At 45.0% G+C, this 21,025-nt stretch overlaps 1 protein-coding gene across 2 annotated transcripts; it reads right to left on the bottom strand.

The window, feature by feature from the left end:
• Nucleotides 1-1,430: 1,430 nt before the first annotated feature.
• On the bottom strand, nt 1,431-20,295 carry NEU3 (neuraminidase 3). Of its 2 annotated transcripts, XM_029209048.1 has the most exons (3): nt 19,996-20,295; nt 15,321-15,532; nt 1,431-6,475 (listed from the first exon to the last, which is right to left on the bottom strand). In XM_029209048.1, the coding sequence occupies exons 1-3, from the start codon at nt 20,018-20,020 to the stop codon at nt 5,396-5,398; spliced, it is 1,317 nt and encodes a 438-aa protein (XP_029064881.1). In that variant the 5' UTR covers nt 20,021-20,295; the 3' UTR covers nt 1,431-5,395. The 2 variants fall into 2 exon arrangements, with proteins under 2 accessions (XP_029064881.1, XP_029064882.1); XM_029209049.1 differs by lacking the exons at nt 15,321-15,532; nt 19,996-20,295 and adding an exon at nt 13,033-13,159 and having other exon boundaries at nt 4,892-6,475.
• Nucleotides 20,296-21,025: the final 730 nt, after the last annotated feature.

Below are 21,025 nucleotides of genomic sequence, written 5' to 3' on the forward strand. Positions count from 1 at the left end.
GTTATATTCTTCTGGCTGCAAGCTGTATACATCCAGCCCAAACTGGCTTAAGCAAGAAAATAATAATCAAACGATGGTTGGGGGTTATAGGTTCCCATGACAGGGAGGACCCTAGTGGATATCATCAGGACTGTTGCGGCCTGGCTCCAATTCTTTCAGGCTTCTGCCGCATCATCCACCGGCCAAGGAGAAGGTGGCTATCTGTGTTTCCAAGCCTCCGACCTCTCAGTTTAATGCTTCCGGTAGAAAAGAGAGCTTATCTGAAATGGTATTCTCTTTCCTTTGGATCTGCTATTACTAAATCCCTAAGAAGGTAGGGGAAAAAAATCTCTTAAGATACTAAAACTCTAGAGCGGTTTGAACGTTGGAATTCCCAAAAGGTGTAGTAACAATACGTGCCAAAGTTAAAACCCTGGCATCAGCTCTTTTGTACTCTGTTTTGGTATACGTTTTATACTCATTGGATTTATGTATGTTTTAGCTACTATATGTTCAAAAGGATCAACTACACTAAATTTGTAACTGGTATTTATGTTTAAGCCAGTTTAATCGAATTTGCCATTGTTTCAATATTCAAGAGGTTTTCAATGTTTTATTGAATATGAGTTTAATAAATTGAGCACTAAAGTTTATGTAGTAGTGCATATTCCTCTCAAGCTCAGAGGTCCTTCAGACATGAAGCAATCTAAAAGAACACACAAAAATAAAATAGATCACTGGATTTTTTAAAAATGATTATATAAATAATTTTTGTAAAACAATTTTAAGAGGTAAATTAGCAGTTCTCCAAACTTCATTTATTCTTTCATCTTTATACAACTCAGTGTTATGATGAAAGGTAGGCCCATTTGAAAGCTTGTCAGTAGTCAATTTGTTTGAAGAGGAGCAGACTGACCTACTGATAGAACTTGAGTTATGTGGAAACATTTGTCGAAATTCAGCCAGTGCATTGAGCATTTCAGTGGAACAAACAGTCAAGTAAAAATCATGAGTTAAGTTAAAGCTATCACCCCACTTCACTGAGGTAAACATTTGTGGACTCTCCAGCTTCAATTTGAGAACCTCAAGGTTATTTTCAAAATAGAAAAAGACGTGCAGTGACAGCATGGGGCTGGTGTCAGACAGGGGTGATTCTGTGCATCCCAGTTCCTCCACTTAATAGCTAGTATGTAATATGCAACCAAACCAGTCATGCTAATCTCTGTCCTGCTTCCCTCAGTAGGTAACTATGTTCAAATGACAATGTGTAAAAATGCAAAGGATTATTATTAATAAGATTTTCTGAAAGTAAAAGTTCTTATGAAAAGCAAGAAAGTGCTTCAAAATCCATTTTTTGAAAGAAGCTGGCTACAAACTAGATGTAAGTATTAGGATGATAATCAACTCAGTTTCTTTAACAGAAGCAACAAAAATCAGAAACAGTAGCCATCAGAATAAAGCTCTTTATTCACCTTCCTTGTTTCAAAGAGTCATGGTAGTTCTTACAGAGAGCATTTCTGGCACGTGGTAGCACAGAACCAAGGCACGCTCAAACACGCTGAGCCCCAGCATCTCCCTGGAGGAGTGACAGTTACAGAAAACCCAATCAGGGACAGAGGGGACATGCCAGTGAAATGGGAACCCCAGGTCAAGGCTTGGCTTTAGACTTGGGCTGTGAACCTGGGACCTCCAGGCAGGACCAAGCTCAAGCCAGAGAGCAGCTCATTCCCAGGAAGTGCTGTGACTGGCCTGGATACAGGCCCCCACAGAGAAGACTCACTTAGGACAAGTGCTCAGCAGGCTGAGAGTGCAAGCCACCGAGGGACACAACGTGCTTCTCCCTTGGGGAAACTTGCCCTGGCCTCTCACTTAGCTCCAGAAGGCCAAGGGCCTTTGACTTCTTGTCCATTCAGCGTAACTTTACTGCTGTCTATTCTGTGCCAGGCCCTGTGCCGGGTGCAGAGGACAAAGAGAGGAGTCAGACACAGTCCTTACTTTCAGGGAATTCAGAATATGAAAGAAAAATCATGTATTTATAAGTAAGTCGTTGTGACTCAAGGTAAAAAGGATGCAGAAAGCAGTCAGACAAACTTGGCCCTCGAGGAGTTCACAGCCTAGCAGAGGCCTAGGCTAGGTAGCAACACGGACAGTAACACGGGGCAGCCTGTGATAAGGACCAAAGAGAGGCTCAGGCCGTGTGCTCTGGCAGCACAGGGAAGGATGACACAACAGCCAGTGGATGACACAGTGGGGAAATTTCACAGCTTATCAGAGAAGCCTGAGTAGCCTAATCTGGCCTAAGTGGAAGTAGTGAATCCTACTGCCTCGGGGAGGGGATTGTGCAGCCTCCGGCTGACCTCTGTAGGTCCCTTGGGCTGCTCAACAGGCAGGGTGCAAGGTCTCTTATCTGTGGATGCAGCTGCATGACATCCTGTGGATATCTGAGGGGAGACTGGTGACCAGGAGGAACAGGTCCAAATAACGAGGGCCCATGGTAAAGGTTAGGAGCCTAGGAGTGAGTGAACCAGGACGGCCTCTGGGGTCAAAGGACCACAGCCTACACAGTCATCTCTTCATGCGCTAGATTAGCGACCTCCAGTCTGCTTTCCTCTTTTCTTCCTTTTCCTTCTTTTCTTCACAGCTGCCATCACCTGCCCTATCTTTTCCATTCTCCCAACCTGACAGTGGCTGAAATGGGCTCAGTTAGGGGGCCAGTATCATGGTATAGGTCCCAGGGCCCTGAAGACCTTGGGTAACTGACACTAACAGAGTTGGAGTGCCTGCAGCTGTTTTTGTTGGTCACCTGGCACAGAGACAGCTTAAAGTTACAGGGCTGGGTCGGAACTTGTCTGCAGCCTAACAAGTGTGGGCCTCTTTCCCTTCCCACACATTTCGGGGACTAGCTGCAGCCTGTTGTCATTTCTTCTTCACAGCGGCCACCACCTACACCATCTCTCCAGCCTGGGCTTCATGTTTGCACCCCTTTCTCTCCCTTCCTAAAGGTGTTAGGACTCCTACCTGTTGTTCTTTTCCTTCACAGCTGCCATCACCCCTCTGTTCCTCTCTCTAATCCTCATTCCGGATTACCCCTGTCCCCAATCCTCATTTGTGGCTATTTGTGAAATATGCACATAGCCCCTGCACCTATTAAGAGTTTCATTGCTAGGCACCAAAGAGAAGCAAACATGAAGCAAAGGGGAAGGAGAAAGGGGAGGGCAATTTAGAGATGGATGGACTTCTTACGAGAACTGGACATCTGTGGTCCACACTGACTCATGTGACTGAGCTCCCTTCTTCGACTCCCTTCTTGGATGGCCCCAAAGAAGTCTTCGTATTCTCATTTTCTCCATCCTTTAGCTCTGGTTTTAGAACTTAGCCACCTTCCCTATTCCTGTCTATTTGGGGTATGGTGCCCATGACAGCTTTGCTGAACATGGAGCTTCCACTAGTCAGGAGGGGACTGCCCTTCAGTCCTCTCCCCTCCCCAGCTCCTCCCTGTACCACCGACTCCGCCCACTCCCAAAGCCCCATCCCCTCCACTTGCCAACCTGACAGAGGCCTTCTCTTATAGTGGCTTCAATATAAAGAAGTACAGATGAGTATTCATTATTTCACCCAACAACTGAAGGTCCTACAGGCCAGGATAAATGTAAACACCCTTTAGTAGGCAATTAGGAGCCACGAATGATTTTCAACCAGGGAGTGGCAATAGAAAGTATCTCACATTATGCCTAGACCCTCAATTATAGAAATATTTAGATAAATGTATAAATGAGTGAATGAATAATCATAACTGTGTATTGGGAAGATAACTTCAGCAAATGTATGAGAGGCTAAGGGGATTTTTAAAAGCCCCTCTAAGCCCTGGGCTTAAGCCATACGCTAAAGTAGGTGAAGTTAATCTCTACTTCCATCCTGTAGGACTCTCTGCCATCTGACTGGTATGACTGCAACCCCTAGCCTCCTAGGCTGTGTTCCATGACTAAGACTTGCTCTCCAGGGTCATTACTCAGCACGAAATATATTTACCTGATGCCTGTTTACGGCATTATCCGCCCAAAATAGGGACAAAAAAAGATATCTCTCATGACAGAATATCTGTCACAGTAACAGGCTCATGGGGGAAACAATCAAAAGTAAGAGCGACCATCTGCTTTCGTCTGAGAGAACCAGCACGGGCAAAGTTCAGCCCCAAATCTATTAGACAAAGAGGCATCCCTACTTCCCCAACAGTGATTCCAGTAGGTCCGAACAAATACGCCTGATTCAGAGCTTTGGGAGTCCAGAGACCTTCCTAATGGTGAAGACCTTCTCCACGGGTAAAGGAGTGGCTGGGCCAGGACAACATTCTGAGACAAACTGAGAAAGCCAGCAGCCTGGGCAAGCTCTGGGGCAGATGACTCCAGGCACAATGAGGATACAACTAAGACAATGACATCAGGAGCTACCATCACCCCAAGTTACAGCCCAGCATCTACAACCTACCCTACCAGCTGCATTTATTTTCTTGACTTTTCTCCCTCTTCTAGCCCCATAAACTGTGAACTCCTTGAGGGCAGAGACTGTGGGAAGTTTTGTCCAATGCTTTAAAGTCCTAACCCATGTCCATTTCCCATCAAGAACTATCCTAATAAATGAACTTCAAGTTGATCCTTCATAGGAGTCATGCCATCAGAAACAATAAGTACTATCATCAAGGACCACTGACATTGAGCTTCTCATTTTCTCCCTAGGAGATAATGCTTTCTGGATAAGGGAAGGTTGAGTAGAGCTGCAAAGCTGGAGAAGGTAAGTGACCTCATGATTCTACTATTTTGCCCAATTCCTCTAGAACAGTGAGCCTGTAGAGCTCTGAGCATGATTAGAAGGATGTGTGTGTTTTTGTTATTAAAAACAGAACAATCCACCCACATCTTCCTTTGTGCCATGACACCTGCTTGCAACCTCATACTTGGATGAGTGGCGAGTCATTTGAAAAGCTGAGTCCTCTGACTTCCATTTTGAGATAAGAGTCCTATATGCAGCCAGGACTTGCTGATCAGGGAGCATGCAGGCGCTCTGCCTTTCCTAGGGATGGGAAGAAGAGAAACCACAAACCCAATCCTCTCATTTTACAGATGGAGACCTGAGGCCCACAGAGTACAGGTGACATGCCCAAGGTCCCAAAGCAAGCCAGTGGAAAAGCCAGGACTGCATCATGGTCTCTCAACTCACACTTCAGCGCCCTCTCGACTGCAGTAGCTATGGCAAAATTTTCGTTTTGCTCTTTGGAGAAGTGAAGGAAGGTAGGGAGCAGAATATTACGTTTTTGGATTCTCTGCAGACTTCAGTAACCTCTGTTATCCTGGCCTCCACTGTCCTGGCTGTGGTTGCCTCCTATGGTAGCCCTTCGATGGGAAGTTGGGTCCTAAGCCAATCAGTTTTGAGTTGGCTCAGAGTTCCTACCAGGGCTGGTACTGTCCCCTTGCACGTGGCTCAGGACCTCTCGGTCTGTAAACAGGCGGAAGGCAATCTGCTCACACTCCCGCTTGGTCCCACATTCAAACAAACACCCAAACAAGCCCTCCTTCTCCAGAGCAGCCAAATCAGAGTAGCCACAGGGCCCGCAGTGCAAGATCCAGGGACGGGACCAGCAGGCAGCCTCCAACGGGCTCTGGTTGAGGTAGATGCCTAGGTCAGCCCTCCGGTTCTTACTGGTTGGGTGTGAGTACAAGAGCCATGATTCTGACAGGGTTCTAGCTTCTGGCTCTACCCTCAGTGAGCTGTCCAGCAGATGGCTCTGCTGAATGGTAGGAGCATCTTTGCCAGCAGGGTGCTGGCACCCGTTTGGGATCTCCAGGGACCGGAAACTCACCACACTGCCTTGGCAGCCATGAGGGGGCTCACAGAGCTGTTGGCTCAGAGCTGGTTTCTGAAAGCATTCACCATGATCGGTGCTGAGAGCCTCCGCCCGGCACCTGTTTGGTGTCCGGGCACTGCAATACAGCACAGCGTGGCCAGCCTTCCCAGTTACCTCTGCCACTTCGCACTCCACTGTCACCATGGGCTTAATAAGCCTGCCATGGTGCCATGTGGCTCCTAGGTCATCACTATAGATCATCAGGGAATGAGGCCTGGCTTTATATGGTAGCCGAAAGCAAAAGAACCGGTAAGGGATGTAGTAGGCGTATGCAGGGATGATCAGCCTCCCCGACTGCAGCTGGATGCCATGACCTGGGCCCACAGCAAACGTGGCCCAGTGCTCCACCTCTGGGCCAATGACCTCCTCGGTCAGGTCCCTCACCTCGCTCCATGAATAGCCAGCATCCTGACTGCAGATGAAGCAGAGGCGGGCAGCATTCCTGCCTGACACAATCTGTCGACGCTCAGTGACATGGCCCCGCACACAGATGAAGAATAGGTACACACGGCCACTCTTCTGCTCCCACACAGGACAGGGGTTCATGGTCCGATGCCCAGGTAATGTGGCTTCCATCAGTGGCTTCAGGGGTTCCCACTAGACAAGGGGAAGGGAGAAAGAGCAGGAGTGAAAGACTAATAGGAAGACATGAGGCTCATTAAAAGCATTAATACTGGGGACTTCTCTGATGGTCCAGTGGTTAAGAATCCGCCTTCCAATGCAGGAGATGCGGGTTCAATCCCTGGTCGGGGAACTAAGATCCCACATGCCGCGGGGCAACTAAGCCTGTGCGCCACAACAAAAGATGCCGCATGGAGAGATCCCGCAACAAAAGATCCTGCGTGCCTCAACTAAGACCCGATGCAGCCATAAATAAATAAATATTTTTTAAAAAAGCATGAATACTTCTCAGAGATAAGAAATAAATGGTACTGAAATCTATAAAATCATGAAGGCCCAAGTGTTCACTGCATTCTCAAATATTATAGGATAACTTATCAGCTGCAAAGAGGCAATGCTAGGTGTTGCACATGCTGTCCCCTCTGTCTGGAACACTCTTCTGTACTTTGTCTACATGCCCAATTCATCATCCAAAACTCAACTCAAAGTCACCTCCTTTATGAAGCCTTGCATGAGGTTCCCTCCCAACCCTTACCAAAGACAGTCGGTTCCAGATCACCGCAATAAAGCGAATGTCGCCGTAAAGTGAGTCACACGGATTTTTTTGGTAAATTTATATTTACACTAGGCTGTAGTCTATTAAGTGTGCAATAGCATTATGTCAAAAAAAAATAAACAATGTACATACCTTAATTTAAAAATACTTTATTGCTAAAAAAATGCTAACCGCCATTCAGCAAGTTAGTCTTTCTGCTGGTGGAGGGTTTGAAATACCTCAAGAATTACCAATATGTGACACAGAGACTCAAAGTGAGCAAACGCTGTTGGAAAAATGGTGCCGACCTGCTTGATGCAAAGTTGCCACAAACCTTCAGTTTGTGACAAACGCATTATCTGTGAAGCAGAGTAAAGTGAAGTGCAATAAAATGAGGGATGTCTGTAATTTTTTATGTGCCCGGCTCCCTTCCTAGATTATGAGTCCTTTGAAGGTAAAAACCAAATTATTCTGATTTTGTATTGCCAGTGCCTAGCACATGATAGGAGCAAAATAAATATTTTTAAAAAGAAAGGACACCTCCCCCCCAAAAAAGAAAGAAAGAGAGAAAAGAAAGGCCAACACGTAGGGAAGTTTTAGGCAAATAAAGGGAAATTTAAGACAAAGATTTTTTTTCCTTCCTCTACTACCCCAGGAGGCAATTCATAACGACGTCATTAAAAACTCAAGCATGGAGTCAGAGACACCTAGTTCAAACCCCACCTTCACCACTCATCACATGATCTTGGGCAAGTTACTCAATCTCACTTCACCTCCATTTCCTCATCAATTAAATGGAGGATGTGATAACATGCTCACAGAGGGGATGTAAGGATAAAATGAAATAATGCCTAATCAGACATACCACAAAGACCTAATTTCTTTAATATATTTTTAAAACAATATTAGAAATTGGTAAGAAAATTTCCAAAAACCTCAGCAGAACTGGGCAAAGAGCAAGATCAGACAACTCAACAGAAAGAGAAGAAAAAATGAAAATGTGAAGGAAAAGGACTTCCTATTACAACAAACCAGGTAATTTGAACCAAACTTTCTACTGAGAACTAGGATAGATAAAAAAAAAAAATTAAGACAAAAACATCATTTGAAAGCACCAGAGAGCACACAAGGCCATGAAGAATTATAGGCCAAGAACTGAAAGATCATTCAGAGTGGCTGACGTGGTATCTTGAGTACCTTTTCCCCTCAGGTATCTCTACTAATTCTCAAAGAGGTAACTGAAAAGCTGAGAAGCCAAGCAACTCATCTGACAGCCCTACGGGGCTAGTAGGACAAAAATTAGAGGCCCTGGTAAACCCACCAGGCTTTGAGTTGGAACCTTAAAGGGCTAAGTCCCAGAAGTGCAGGTGAAACTGGAGTAGACCAGCCCTCACAACCACCACTCTAGAAAACTGGCTGGCATTACCTACTAAAGTAGAATATAAACATACCCTATAATCCAGTAACGCCATTTCTAGATATCAACCCAGCAAAAAGCATGCACATAGTACTGAAAAACACATGCAGAATATTCAGAGCTGCAGTGTCTATACACATAATCACTAACCTGAATTGGCAACAACAGCAGAACGGATCAATTCATTGTGTATAGTCATACAATGGAAAATTATGTAACAATGAAAATGAACAAATAAAGCTGTATACAACAATCTGGATAAACCTCAAGAATACTGAACAAAAGAAGCCAAACATAAAGAGTCCATGGATTAAAACCAAGCAGAACTCTAGAGCTGTAAATCAGGCTAGTAATTACCTTTGGGGAAGAAGAGAGGGGGAATGAGAAGCTTCTGAGGTGCTGGCAGTATTCTATTTCTTGAGCTGAGTGTGAGTCCACAAGTGTTGACTTTGTCAATTCACAGAGCTGACATTTATGTTTCGTGCATCTGACAATTATGTTTTCTGTATCTGTTATCACTTTACATGAAAAACATTTTTAAGGTAGTATTAAGACTATATACTTCTCTGGTGGCGCAACGGTTAAGAATCCGCCTGCCACCACAATGTAATAACTCTAATAGTTACATAACTGTGGAGTTACAGAGTTCACTGAGATTGGTCATGTTGTTTGACTTCATTCATTTATATAAAAAACATATATATTGTCCACCTTTAACATAAAAGACACTGTGAAGGCTTCTCAAGATGTAATGTTTAGAATATATTAAAGTTACTCCATCTTTAGTCTAATGTTATAAATTAATTAACACAGAAAGTACAGTGTTATAATCAGTTGCCTCATATCCTGTCTGGAAAGGGGTTAAAAAAAGAACCCGCCTGCTAACACAGGGGACAAGGGTTTGAGCCCTCAGCCAGGAAGATACCACATGTCGTGGAGCAACTAAGCCCATGTGCCACAACTACTGAGCCTGCACTCTAGAGCCTGTGAGCCACAACTACTGAGCCCGCATGCCACAACTACCGAAGCCCGTGCACCTAAAGCCTGTGCTCTACAACAAGAAGCCACTGAAATGATAAGCCTGCACACCGCAACGAAGAGTAGCCCCCGCTTGCTGCAACTAGAGAAAGCCCGCACGCAGCGACCAAGACCCAGTGCAGCCAAAAATAAATTTAACATTTTTTTAAAAATTTTTAAAAAAAGACTATATACTTGTACTTCGTTTCTGTATGAAGAAGCACTAGAAGGATACATAAGAAACAATAGTGACTGCCTATAAGAGGCAGAGGACTGGGAAGGGATGTATACACCTTTTTATAATGTTTTTTATTCTTCAGCAATATGAAAGTGTTAACTACCCAAAACAAAAAATAAGATTTAAAAAAATTAACTCCTGCATGAATGAGCAAAGCATATTATTAAGCAATGCTCAGATCATAGAATCTCAGAGTTAGAAGGACCTTGTGCTAACTCACATCCTACAGAAGAGTCTCCTCTAAGTCTGGTGGATAAAGGCCATTCAGTCTCTCCTTGAACTGGTCTAGGGACAGGGAACTCACTATCTCTGGGGCAGCCCATTCTATACCAGAGTGCCTTGTACACTGTAAACACTTCAAATATCATGTGCCAAAGTCAACTTAATTATTAGGCAGAAGCCCACCTTCCTCCACGAAGCTCTCCCAGAATGGCTAACTGATCAAAGACTGCTTCCTAAGTCCTCTCAAATGGTTTTCTTCCTCTCTGGAAACTATATGCATGAGAAGTCCACATTGCTGTCTGATCTGACTGCATTTTATTTATTTAGTTATTTTTGCTGTGTTGGGTCTTCGTTTCTGTGCAAGGGCTTTCTCTAGTTGTGGCAAGTGGGGGCCACTCTTCATCGCGGTGCGCAGGCCTCTCACTATCGCGGCCTCTCTTGTTGCGGAGCATAGGCTCCAGACGCGCAGGCTCAGTAGTTGTGGCTCAAGGGCCTAGTTGCTCCGCGGCATGTGGCATCCTCCCAGACCGGGGCTCGAACCCGTGTCCCCTGCATTAGCAGGCAGATTCTCAACCACTGCGCCACCAGGGAAGCCCCCTGACTGCATTTTAAACCAATGGAGGCAGGGACCTCAGTTCCCTGTGACTCTTGGGTAATCAAAACTCAGAAGGCCACCAGCAGGAAGGGGCAGCCAGGCCTGCCTTGAGAGGGAGAGAAAAGGCACCCACAGGGCTGACTCCAGAGCCTCGAAGACACCACCAGAGAGAGGAGATAAAGAAAGCACTGTGGGTGTCAGAGAAGGAAAAGACCGTGTCTGGATATGGGAAATCCAGGGAGAAATCACCTTCTATTCTGCTCATCTTTAACACACCCACTTCAAGTATCAGCTTAGATGCCATGCCCTGCACGACAGCTTCTCTGATCCCAGCTGCATTTGAACTCCTAAGGAAACACTTCACTCTGCATAAACCTGCCTTGTGACACTTTGTGGATTCTGGGTGGGAGTTTTGGACAGTTACATCTGTGCACAGCTTTGTTTTCTCTCTACAATTTGGTTGTGCAAATTCTTCCCAAAGAGGGGTCAGAGTCTATCAACTTTTGTATGCCCCTCCCTTCACAACATCCCCTGACTTAATGCCTGGTACTTGGTAGGTGCTCAATAAATGTTGAAGAAAAAAGGAAAGGAAAGAGAAAGGAAGAAAGATGACAGAGGAATGGAGGAAAGTGGGAGGAAGGAAGAAGGGATGCAAGGAAGAAGGATCACAGAAGTGCTCTCAGTTGGAAACAATACTCTATAAACAATGTATGGAGGCTCTTCTCCACGTTCCTCCAGTACGTGCCTCCTCTCCCTTCCAAGTGCCAACAAGAGGGTCTGGGGAGCAGATTTAATTTTCTATTGTCACCCTGGGGATAGTACCCCTGTGTCCTTAGCACCCTGTGGGGAAACCAACACTTCATGGATAGCACTGAATATGTGATCTGATGAGAAGTAACAGCTGCAAACTCATTTGGATGGTTAAGATTGCTCCGATCAACAACCTTGAGCAGGATCGAGGAAGATATAAGAAATCCATTCACACAGATACTCCCTTTAAGAACAGGAAGAAAAAAAAATTATTGGGCAGTCTAGTCACTGCGAAGTCAGAAGCTCAGCCATCCTTACTAGCTGAGAGGAGAAAATGAAATGGGCCAGATATGTCTAATATAAAGTTTACATGAAGCTGGAAAAAAATGTGAACAAAACATGAAAGCGTTAGAAGCCAAATGATCTCAACCAGGTGGAAGCAATGGCACGCAAACAAGCTGAGGCTTGACAGAGATAAAACAAGTCTTGGGCTTAAAAATTTAGATGGAGAAACGTGATTAAAGAACAACAAATGTAATGGCCAACAAGCATATGAAAAGATACTGAACACTGCTAATAATTAGAGGAATGCAAATCAAAATCATAATGAAATCAGTTCATATCCATTAGGATGGCTGCTATCAAACCCCCCCCCCCACAAAACGAAGTAAGTGTTGGTGAGGATGTGGAGAAATACAAAATGGTGCAGTCACTGTGGAAAACAGTACGGAGGTTCCTCAAAAATTTTAAATATCAATAGAATTACCACATGATCCAGCAATTCAACTTCTAGGTCTATATCCAAAAGAATTCAAAGAACAGTCTTGAAGAGACATTTGCACGCCCATGTTCACAATAGCCAAAAGATGGGAGCAACTTAAGCGTCCATCAACCGATGAATGGACAAACAAAATGGATAAAGGAATGAATGGAAAAACGAAATGGATAAATGAAATAATAGATTAACATACAATAAGAAGGAAATCCTGACATAATGCTATGACATGGATGAACCTTGAGGATGTTATACTAATAAGCCAATCAGAAAAAGACAAAATATTGCATGATTCCACTTACATGAAGTATCTAATGTAATCAAATTCATAGAAACAAAGTACAATAGTAATTTCTAGGGGCTTGAGGTGGGGGAAATGAGTTGTTCAATGAGTATAAAGTTACAGTCATGCACTGATGAATAAGTTCTAGAGACCTGTTGCATAACGATGTAATACAGTTAACAATACTGCAATGTACACTTAAAATGGTTAAGATGGAAAGTTTTACATTAGGTGTATTTTAGCACAATTAAAACTGTTTTAAAAAGAACAAAAAATGTGAAAAGTCTTGGAGGTTTTAGTTGACCATCTACTTAACGTTTATGCAGCTACCAAAAAAGTAAATGTCGGACTTCCCTGGTGGGTCAGTGGTTAAGAATCCACCTGCCAATGCAGGGGACATGGGTTTGAGCCCTGGTCCAGGAAGATCCCACATGCCGCAGAGCAGCTAAGCCCGTGCGCCACAACTACTGAGCCTGCGCTCTAGAGCCCATGAGCCACAACTACTGAAGCCCACGTGCCTAGAGCCCATGCTCTGCAACAAGAGAAACCACCGCGATGAGAAGCCCGCGAACCGCGACAAAGAGTAGCTCCCCCACTCACCACAACTAGAGAAAGCTGGCGCGCAGCAATGAAGACCCAATGCAGCCAAAAATAAATAAATACGTAAATAAATTTAATAAAAAAAGTAAATGTCACTTTACCTTAGGCTGTATTAAAAGGATACAAGGTGGTGGGGCTTCCCTGGTGGCGCAGTGGTTGAGAGTCCGCCTGCTGATGCAGGGGACACGGGTTCGCACCCTGGTCCGGGAATATACCACATGCCGCGAAGCGGCTGGGCCTGTGAGCCATGGCCGCTGAGCCTGCGCATCCGGAGCCTGTTTTCCGCAACGAGAGGCCACAACGGTGAGAGGCCCGTGTACCGCAAAAAAAAAAAACAAAAAAAAGGATACAAGGTGGGATAGCCACCTAACTGCTGAGCTGGTCAGTCTACCCCTAGGGTCCTAAGTTCAATTCTGAGTACCATACTTTGAAAAAAGACACTGACATCCCACACCAGGTCCCAAGGACAGTAATCACAGTTTTCAAGGGACCAGAAACCAAATCAAGACTGTGGTCTAAGCAGCTGCTAAAAGAACTGAAGCTGTTGAACCCCAAAAGTGGAAGACTCAGAGCGTGTGAATACCGTTTTCAGATACCTCAAAGAGCAGTTCTCCAGAAAAGGCGCTTTACTGAAACAATGCACAGAAGGCAGGACAAGACCAATGGGTAATTATAGAGAAGTACAGATCGTCTCATTCAAAAACAGTTGCTACAGGATTAAGTTCCTCTTTTGAGGAGCTGTGTAAGTAGACCCTTAATAGAAGATGACTAATGTTGAGTTCCTACTGCTATTATTAATTATATTTTGCAGACAATGACACGGAGAAGAGTCAGGTATTCAAGTTCACAGCCAATAAATGACAGGTCTTGCCTGACTCCAAAGCCAGGCTCTTAACCACTAAGCTATTAGTAGCTACCAATGGAATACGGAAGATTTCTATATTGGGAAAGAAGTTGGGCTGATAATTCTTCTAACTTTAAGATACTACAATTAAGTAAATGAGAGAATTAATGTGAATAAAATAAAGAGAAGAGAGAATGAGTTAAAGTGGACACATTTGTGAATGTGTGTGACTACTGGGCAGTGAGGTTATATAACAGGTATGGTCTGATAAAAAACGCTTAACCGCCCAACTGTCTGTGACAGAAAGCAGGGCAACATAACCACAGGCATTGCCTGTCCTGGAGGAAACAAAAGAGCTAGAACTCCAAGTTGGGCTACAGGACACCCAGGATATAAGCAGAGGTTTGACCCTGGGAAGCCATAAGAAAGACTTGTGACAAGGTGTAAGAGCAGGGAACGGAAATTCCCTGAAGTAAAAAACTTCCCTACAGGGAAATGTGAGTAAGTCATCAAAAGCAAAGACAGGGGTTGCTGGCAAGGGCCACCATCAGCAGAACAGCATTTGCACTGTAACAGCAAAACAAGGCATCCCTATGGACATGAAGTTTTAATGGTGAGGTTTCTGTGAGTAGAAAAGCAGAGCAGGTTAGAGGGATTAAAGTACCTCTTATAAAAAATGTATGTATGTGTGTAACTCTCAAACCCATTGTCTCACCTCATCCTCACTTCAGCAATCTCTCAGAGATAAAAGGCAACAATGAGAAAAATGGGATCTGAAGTAACCCTGTAGTTCATAGGCCCAAGAGCAGCAACCATTCTCTCCCCCATAAAAACACAGTAAACATGTGCTACTTAGGGACAAGGGCACCAAACCCATTTCTGCCTCTTATTAGGTGTGTGCCTAAGGCAAGTCACTTTACTTCCGAGCTCCAGTTTCCTGTTGTAAAACGGGCCTCATAATATTTACCTCACATAAAGCACAGGGGAGAGGAAGAGCAGGAAGGGGAAGAGAAGCGGAGTATGGGTGTTGTCATCCTCCCCCGCATCTCCTGGTAGCTGTGGGCGTGAATGAGCCACCTACCTGTTGGCTACAGGATCCCTCATCAGCAAAACTGGATTAACAATGCTTCTTTCGATGACTTATGAGGATAAAGGAGAATGTGAATGAAAAGCACACCACATGTTGGCCAAACTGAACAAACTATGGAGGCCTCTAGTCAGAGACTGAGTTGGAAGCCTGCTTTTACTGCTTTATTATAGCTGTGTGATTTTATCCACAAACAGCAACCTCTCTGAGCCTCAGTTTCCTCATCTGTAAAATGTGACTGACAATAGTTCCTACATCACAGAATGGCTGTGAGATTCAGTGTGCCCCTGGCACACAGTAAGTACTCAGTAACTGAAAGCATTGCTGTTACTGCTTTTTTTCCTCCTCAGCTCTGACACAAGGCTTTTCTTGCATTGATGGGAAAAGACACAGACTCTGACATACGCAGAGCAGTGTAGAAACTGAGGCCCAGGCTCAGATCTGGGATAAGGAGTCACCTGTACTGAGTGCCCAGTCCTCAACCCTCGCCTCAGCACCAGGTGGAGAGCATCCTCATCCCTGCTCGAGGAGCGCTTCTCTGCAAAGGCCAGGAAGGTGTGGGTAGGGGGCACATAGAGCAAGGCTGGGATCCGGTAGGTGACCCCTCTCTTGTCCTCCTGCTGGAACAGAGGGCTGTTGAAGGAGCACGATGTCATTTCTTCCATGACCTCTGCAAGGATAGGAGGCAGATAAACGTGTGTCCACATTCAAATGCTGGCTTGTATACAAGTTCTGCTCTATCATCCCATTTCTGGAGATCACTGGGAGGCAAAGATGTACTCAAATGTTTATTTTTTTATACAAGAGTAACATCATGATCTCAATCGTACAAAGCATAAAACAGGCACTCTCATTTAACAAGTCTCTCCTCCAGACTCTGGGAATCCTATGCAGCCTGTGTCAAGTGTCTCTCCAGAGAGATTCTGTATGTGCTTCTGCCGAGCATTCAGAGGTATTACCAGCCCGGATGGTTTCTCATGTCAGTTTCTTGGCGTGGCGTTTTTAGGCCATTCAGGTAATACAAACATAAACCCACATCCATATGAGGGAATGGCTGTGGTTACGAATTCTCCAGGCAGGTAGATGCGGATGATGTGTGCAAATTGGTCTCAAGTGAGTCTGAAGAAATATTAGACACACACACTTACGTATGTGTGTATGTATGTATGTACGTACGTATGTATGTATGCATGAAGAGACAAGGACAGAGAGAGACAGAGACAGGGAGGAAATGATATAGCAAATGGGGTAAAATGTTACAAATTCGTGATTGGTAAGTCTGTATGCAAGTTATATGGGAATCTTTGTCCTGTATTTTGGTTTTGTTTTTGTTTTTTGCGGTACGTGGGCCTCTCACTGTTGCGGAGCACAGGCTCTGGACGCGCAGGCTCAGAGGCCATGGCTCACGGGCCCAGCCGCTCCACGGCATGTGGGATCTTCCCGGACCGGAGCACAAACCCGTGTCCCCTGCATCGGCAGGTGGACTCTCAACCACTGCGCCACCAGGGAAGCCCTTTTTTTTTTTTTTAATAAATTTATTTATTTATTAAAAAGAAAAAGAATTCTCTAGGCAAACTTTCCCCTTCTATTGGAGCCTAGAAGTGGCAATCTTCTTTGTCATCTCTGTCAGTAGTAAGATTTCTTTTTCCTTCTCCATTTGATCAAAGGATACAGATTTTCAAGGCATCTAGCTTCATGCGGGGATCTCACTTCCAACCAGAGTCAAACCCCGATGGGCCCATAGTTTCATTCACTGTAACAGCAGTTATATTAAAGCCCAAGCTTCTAGGTAAGTGGGACATGCAAATATCTAGGGCAGCTGAGGTCAGGTAAAGGGGCTAACTTCTCCAGTTTTCAGTTTACTCTTGGTTTTTAGGCCTGGGGATTTCTCTTACTTTCTTGCAAATTCAGCTATAAAAGACTTTGTTCTATTTATCCACCATTTTACAGGTTAGCTAGCCTGCCATAATGCTGAAAATGGAAATCTCTAGGTACATTTCTCAAAGAAAATCAGGTGTTCAACTTCTCAGAGGCCCAAAAAGGGAATCCAGTCAGACAGACAGAACCAAGCTTAGAATTACTATATTTTCTCTCACCACCTGTCATCCAAGCTCTGTCTTCTAAATCACTTGTAAAAATAATCAGGCTGTAAGAATGAGGCCCATAAGGCCTTACTCACTTATTTAATAAATATTTCTGAGTGACCACTCAGAAAGTTAGACCATAAGGTAGGTGCTGAGGAGACAGATTGAGGACAATCAGAGGTCCCTGCCCTCAAGAAACCCACATCCAGGTGAGCGAAACAGACATATACATAGACAATTACAATATCATGTAGTAAGTGCTACTTTAGAGGTCAACATGAGAGCATGCAGGAAAACAGAAAAGGGCAACTGTCTAGATGAAGGCAGCAGTGGTGGAGTTTTGGAGGGGTAATAAGCCACGGGATCTCCTGTCTCACATTCTTATACTCTGGGCCTGGAACATTCAGATAGGCAGACCTCACTCCCTCACCTCCTTCAGCTCTATTCAAACATCATCCAATCAGTGAGGCCTTCCCTGACAACTCCCTTGCCCCTCTCTATCCCCTTTTCCTGCTCTATTCTCCATGCCACTTACCATCACCTGTATATTATACTTATTTAATATACCCCACAGAATAGAAGTTCCATGAAGGGCAGGGATATGTCTGTTTTATCCCCTGATATGCCTCTACACCTAGAACCTTGTCTGGTAATTCACAGGCACTTGACAAATATTCATTGAATGACTGAATGAATGGGTGAGCTGGATCTTAAAGGATGAACACTGGGTTATAGCCAACTGAAGGGTGAAAAGGAGAAGGGCAGAGGGAGTGGATGTGAAAAGCCTAAAGGTCACAGAAAACACAGTGAGCTGTGGGGACTCGCAGTAATCCAGTAGACTACAGTGGAGTGCAAAAGCTGTGAGCAAAGATGGGACTGAAGGGGTCAGGTGAGTGCAAATCCTGGGAGGCTTTGATACCTTATTAAGGTGTTTATTCCCACAGGTAGGGAGCCACTCAACAGTGCTTGGCAGAGGAATGTCAAGATCAAGTATGCATTTAAGACCTCTCTCTCAGGTAACCTTCGGGGCAACGAACTGAAGGGGAAAATTGCACTGCTCTGGGCTACAGGCTCGAGGTGTCAGTCAAGACAAGCTTTGTCATTGACAGCATATGAATGATTTATTTAGCATATGAATAATTCATTTCACTTGTTCCTAACCTAAAGCAGGAAGAATCACAGCTCACTATCTGAGGGGGTGGGGAGGTGGCCTCCTGTGTCTGGAAGAAAAGCCTCCCCTCATTCCAAATCTGGGCTCTCAGTTGTCTTCCTCACACCATACGTGAGCACACCTCTCTCCCCAATTCAGGCTCTCCTGCCAGAGGGTCAGGCTTTCTTCTAAGTAAAGATCTGTCCCTGGGCCAAGCTGGCGTAATGGTTTAGAACATAAGGCGTGGACCAGGCCAGGACTGCATGAACTTGGGCATGTTATTTAACTTCTCTATACTTCTGGATCCTCATTTATAAGATTCAGTAGAATGAGTGAAAGAATTAAGTTAAAAAGTTTAAGTGTCTGTTACAGGGCCCATGACACAGTATGAGCTCAATATAGGACAGTTACTATTTTTAGACTGTCAATCACTACATATTCTAGTTTTACTCCTTGAAACCTGTGGATGACGATGATGATAACGACAACCACAATTACACCTCCCCTTCTTGAAAGTATTTGAACCCCTCTGCACCTCTGGGAGAGGTCATATTTTAAACTCTTATAAGATATATAAGTTAACATCAATACTGTTAATCACCAGCCAACACATGATTATAGGTTAATGCCAAAACAGGATGTCTCTGGGCGGTAAGAAGAATGAAACACAGAATAAGCATGGGAATGGGCAGGGAGGACTAGGAAAAAAGAAGAGGAGAGGAAGCGGAGAGAGCACGTAAGGAGAAGCACAAGTTCTTACTGCGTGACCTTGTGCTAGTCAGTTAATCTCTCTAGGTCTTGGATTCCTTGCTTATAAAATGTGGATGACAATAATACCTACCTAAGATGACTGAATGAAGAGCCACTCAAAAATGTTTTATAAACTTTAAAGCACTATGTAAGTAAAAGTATTATAAATTCAGATGTCTTCACAATTTCACTTATGGCTTTGCTATCACTATAACAATTAGAGTCCCTATCATTGCTTTTCATTAATTATGCTGATCATGTTGATGACAATGGTAACACAGGTGGTGACTCTGGCATTGATACCCAAACTGTTTTGCACAAACCATAAGCCGGGAGCTAGGAATAGAGAAGAATCAGATACAGTTCTGCTCTGGAGTTGTTCATTTTAGCAGAGGACTCAATGTGATTAACTGCCGCTCCATATAATCACCTTTCAATCAAGCCCTCCCTGCTCTCTCACTGGAACAAAGTATAGTGTAGCATGGACTTTGAAGACTGACTTGGCTTTGACACTAGCAAGTCAAATTCACCTCTGAACCTCAGTTTCCTCACTTGTAATGGAGATAATATCACCTATTTCTCAAGCTTTCTCAAGTGTAATTCCACAGACTCCAATTAATCCAGAGTGCCAAGCAGCCTCCAGTGAACCCCAGAAGGAGGCCTCCTTTCTTTATTCACCCCGAACTATTAATACTTAAGGAGCACCCATCACACGTCAGGCCTCTGAAGATCCTGTGGTCCAAACCCTTCTCATGGTACACGTGGGAAAACTCAGGCCCACAGAGGGGAATAAACTCCTCTAAGGCCACTCAATGAGTCAGTAACAAAACCCGGACCAAGGCCCAAGTCTCCTAAGTTTCAGCTCAGGGCTCTCTGCTGCCCACAGACCCCCTTTAGTAAGAAGGGTTTTCCCAGTCTCAGATCCCTTTCATCTCTAAATAAGTTTGGCTTCTGTTGAAGGAAAACAAAAACAGACCTAGCCAAAAATACTTTCTGGCTCTGTCTGAGACCCTAGCCATCTGGGGTGTGTCTGACCCAATATTCCCCGCAGACTGGATTCCCTAAGCCCAGAAAGTGCTGCCAAACCTGTCCCCAGAGTCACAGTGCCCCACGTTTTGGGGGGCTCTCCAGTCTCCCAGCCCCACTCACCTGCGCGGGACCCCGGCTCCTCCATCTCTCTTGGGGTAGGTCTGGGCGCGGGGTCAAGCCCTCACGTCTCGGACACTGAAGCCTGGGAGAATGACCAACGCTGGGGAGACAGGAAAGGGACTGCGGACGCGGACACAAACCACGAAAAGTAAAGAAGCAGGCCGACAGAGACCTCGAGAGGCCGGCAGCGGGGCTGACAGACCCAAGACACCGAGAAGAGCAGGTAGGAAAGCCGGTCCCGGACGCGCAGAGGCCACAGCCCGCCTAAGGTTGGGACAGGCCGTAGTCTGCGGCGGGGAGTTAGCCCCGCCCCCTCGGGCCGTTTCATTCAAGCCCCACCCCTCTCCTTCCGCCGCCCGGTCCCTTCGCGGCCCAGGCTGGGATATCCCTCCTCTCTCCGGGCCCCAGTCCCGACCCAGCCGTGGCTTAGGATTTGCCCCTTCCTCTCCCACCACCCGACCACCCCCCCTCCAATGGCTGCGCAGCTCCCTGGCTCCGCCCCTCACCCCTCCATTCCGCTCCTCTGTCTTCAGTCCCCTTTTCCCGCGCTCGCACCTATTGGTTGCCGGTCTGTTGATGGGTATCACGCTTAAAACTTCCCTGGACAGCTTGAGAGTGGAGCGAAGGTTCCGGGCCTCAGAGGGGACTCAACTAAAAGGTCCAGAGATTCAGAGCATTGGACAACCCACCCTTAAGAAAATAAAAATTATATTTATATGTGTTATTTTATATATGTATATATTTTTTGAGAAAATAATAGTATTAGATTATGACCCGCTGAATAAGATAAAAACCCACAAGTCCACATCGATATGCACAATTGAATATATATTATAAACAGGGGAGAAAGGAAAGCTCTTCCTATAGTAGAATTCCAATTTATGAAAGTAGTCCATGCACAGGCTATTTGAACATATTACGGTTTATGCTAAACACCTGCTTTCCTTCTGAGAGTCTGGAATTTTGAAACATGCTGGGAAGAGAGTGCCCACGTGGCCAATAAAAACTGTGGGTGCTGAGTCTCTAATGG

This window comes from Monodon monoceros, unplaced genomic scaffold, assembly GCF_005190385.1.
Source record: "Monodon monoceros isolate NGI ecotype Baffin Bay Population unplaced genomic scaffold, NGI_Narwhal_1 Super_Scaffold_7, whole genome shotgun sequence".
Classification (NCBI taxonomy): domain Eukaryota; kingdom Metazoa; phylum Chordata; class Mammalia; order Artiodactyla; family Monodontidae; genus Monodon; species Monodon monoceros.

What these genes read in the sequence shown, in the direction of transcription:
- NEU3 (XM_029209048.1), bottom strand. Translation starts at nt 20,020, where the DNA reads ATGGAGGAGCCGGGGTCCCGCGCAG. An exon ending in GGAGCCGGGGTCCCGCGCAG is followed by an intron (nt 15,533 to 19,995) that starts GTGAGTGGGGCT and finishes CTATCCTTGCAG; the next exon opens with AGGTCATGGAAGAAATGACA. An exon ending in GGACTGGGCACTCAGTACAG is followed by an intron (nt 6,476 to 15,320) that starts GTGACTCCTTAT and finishes CCCCTTGTCTAG; the next exon opens with TGGGAACCCCTGAAGCCACT.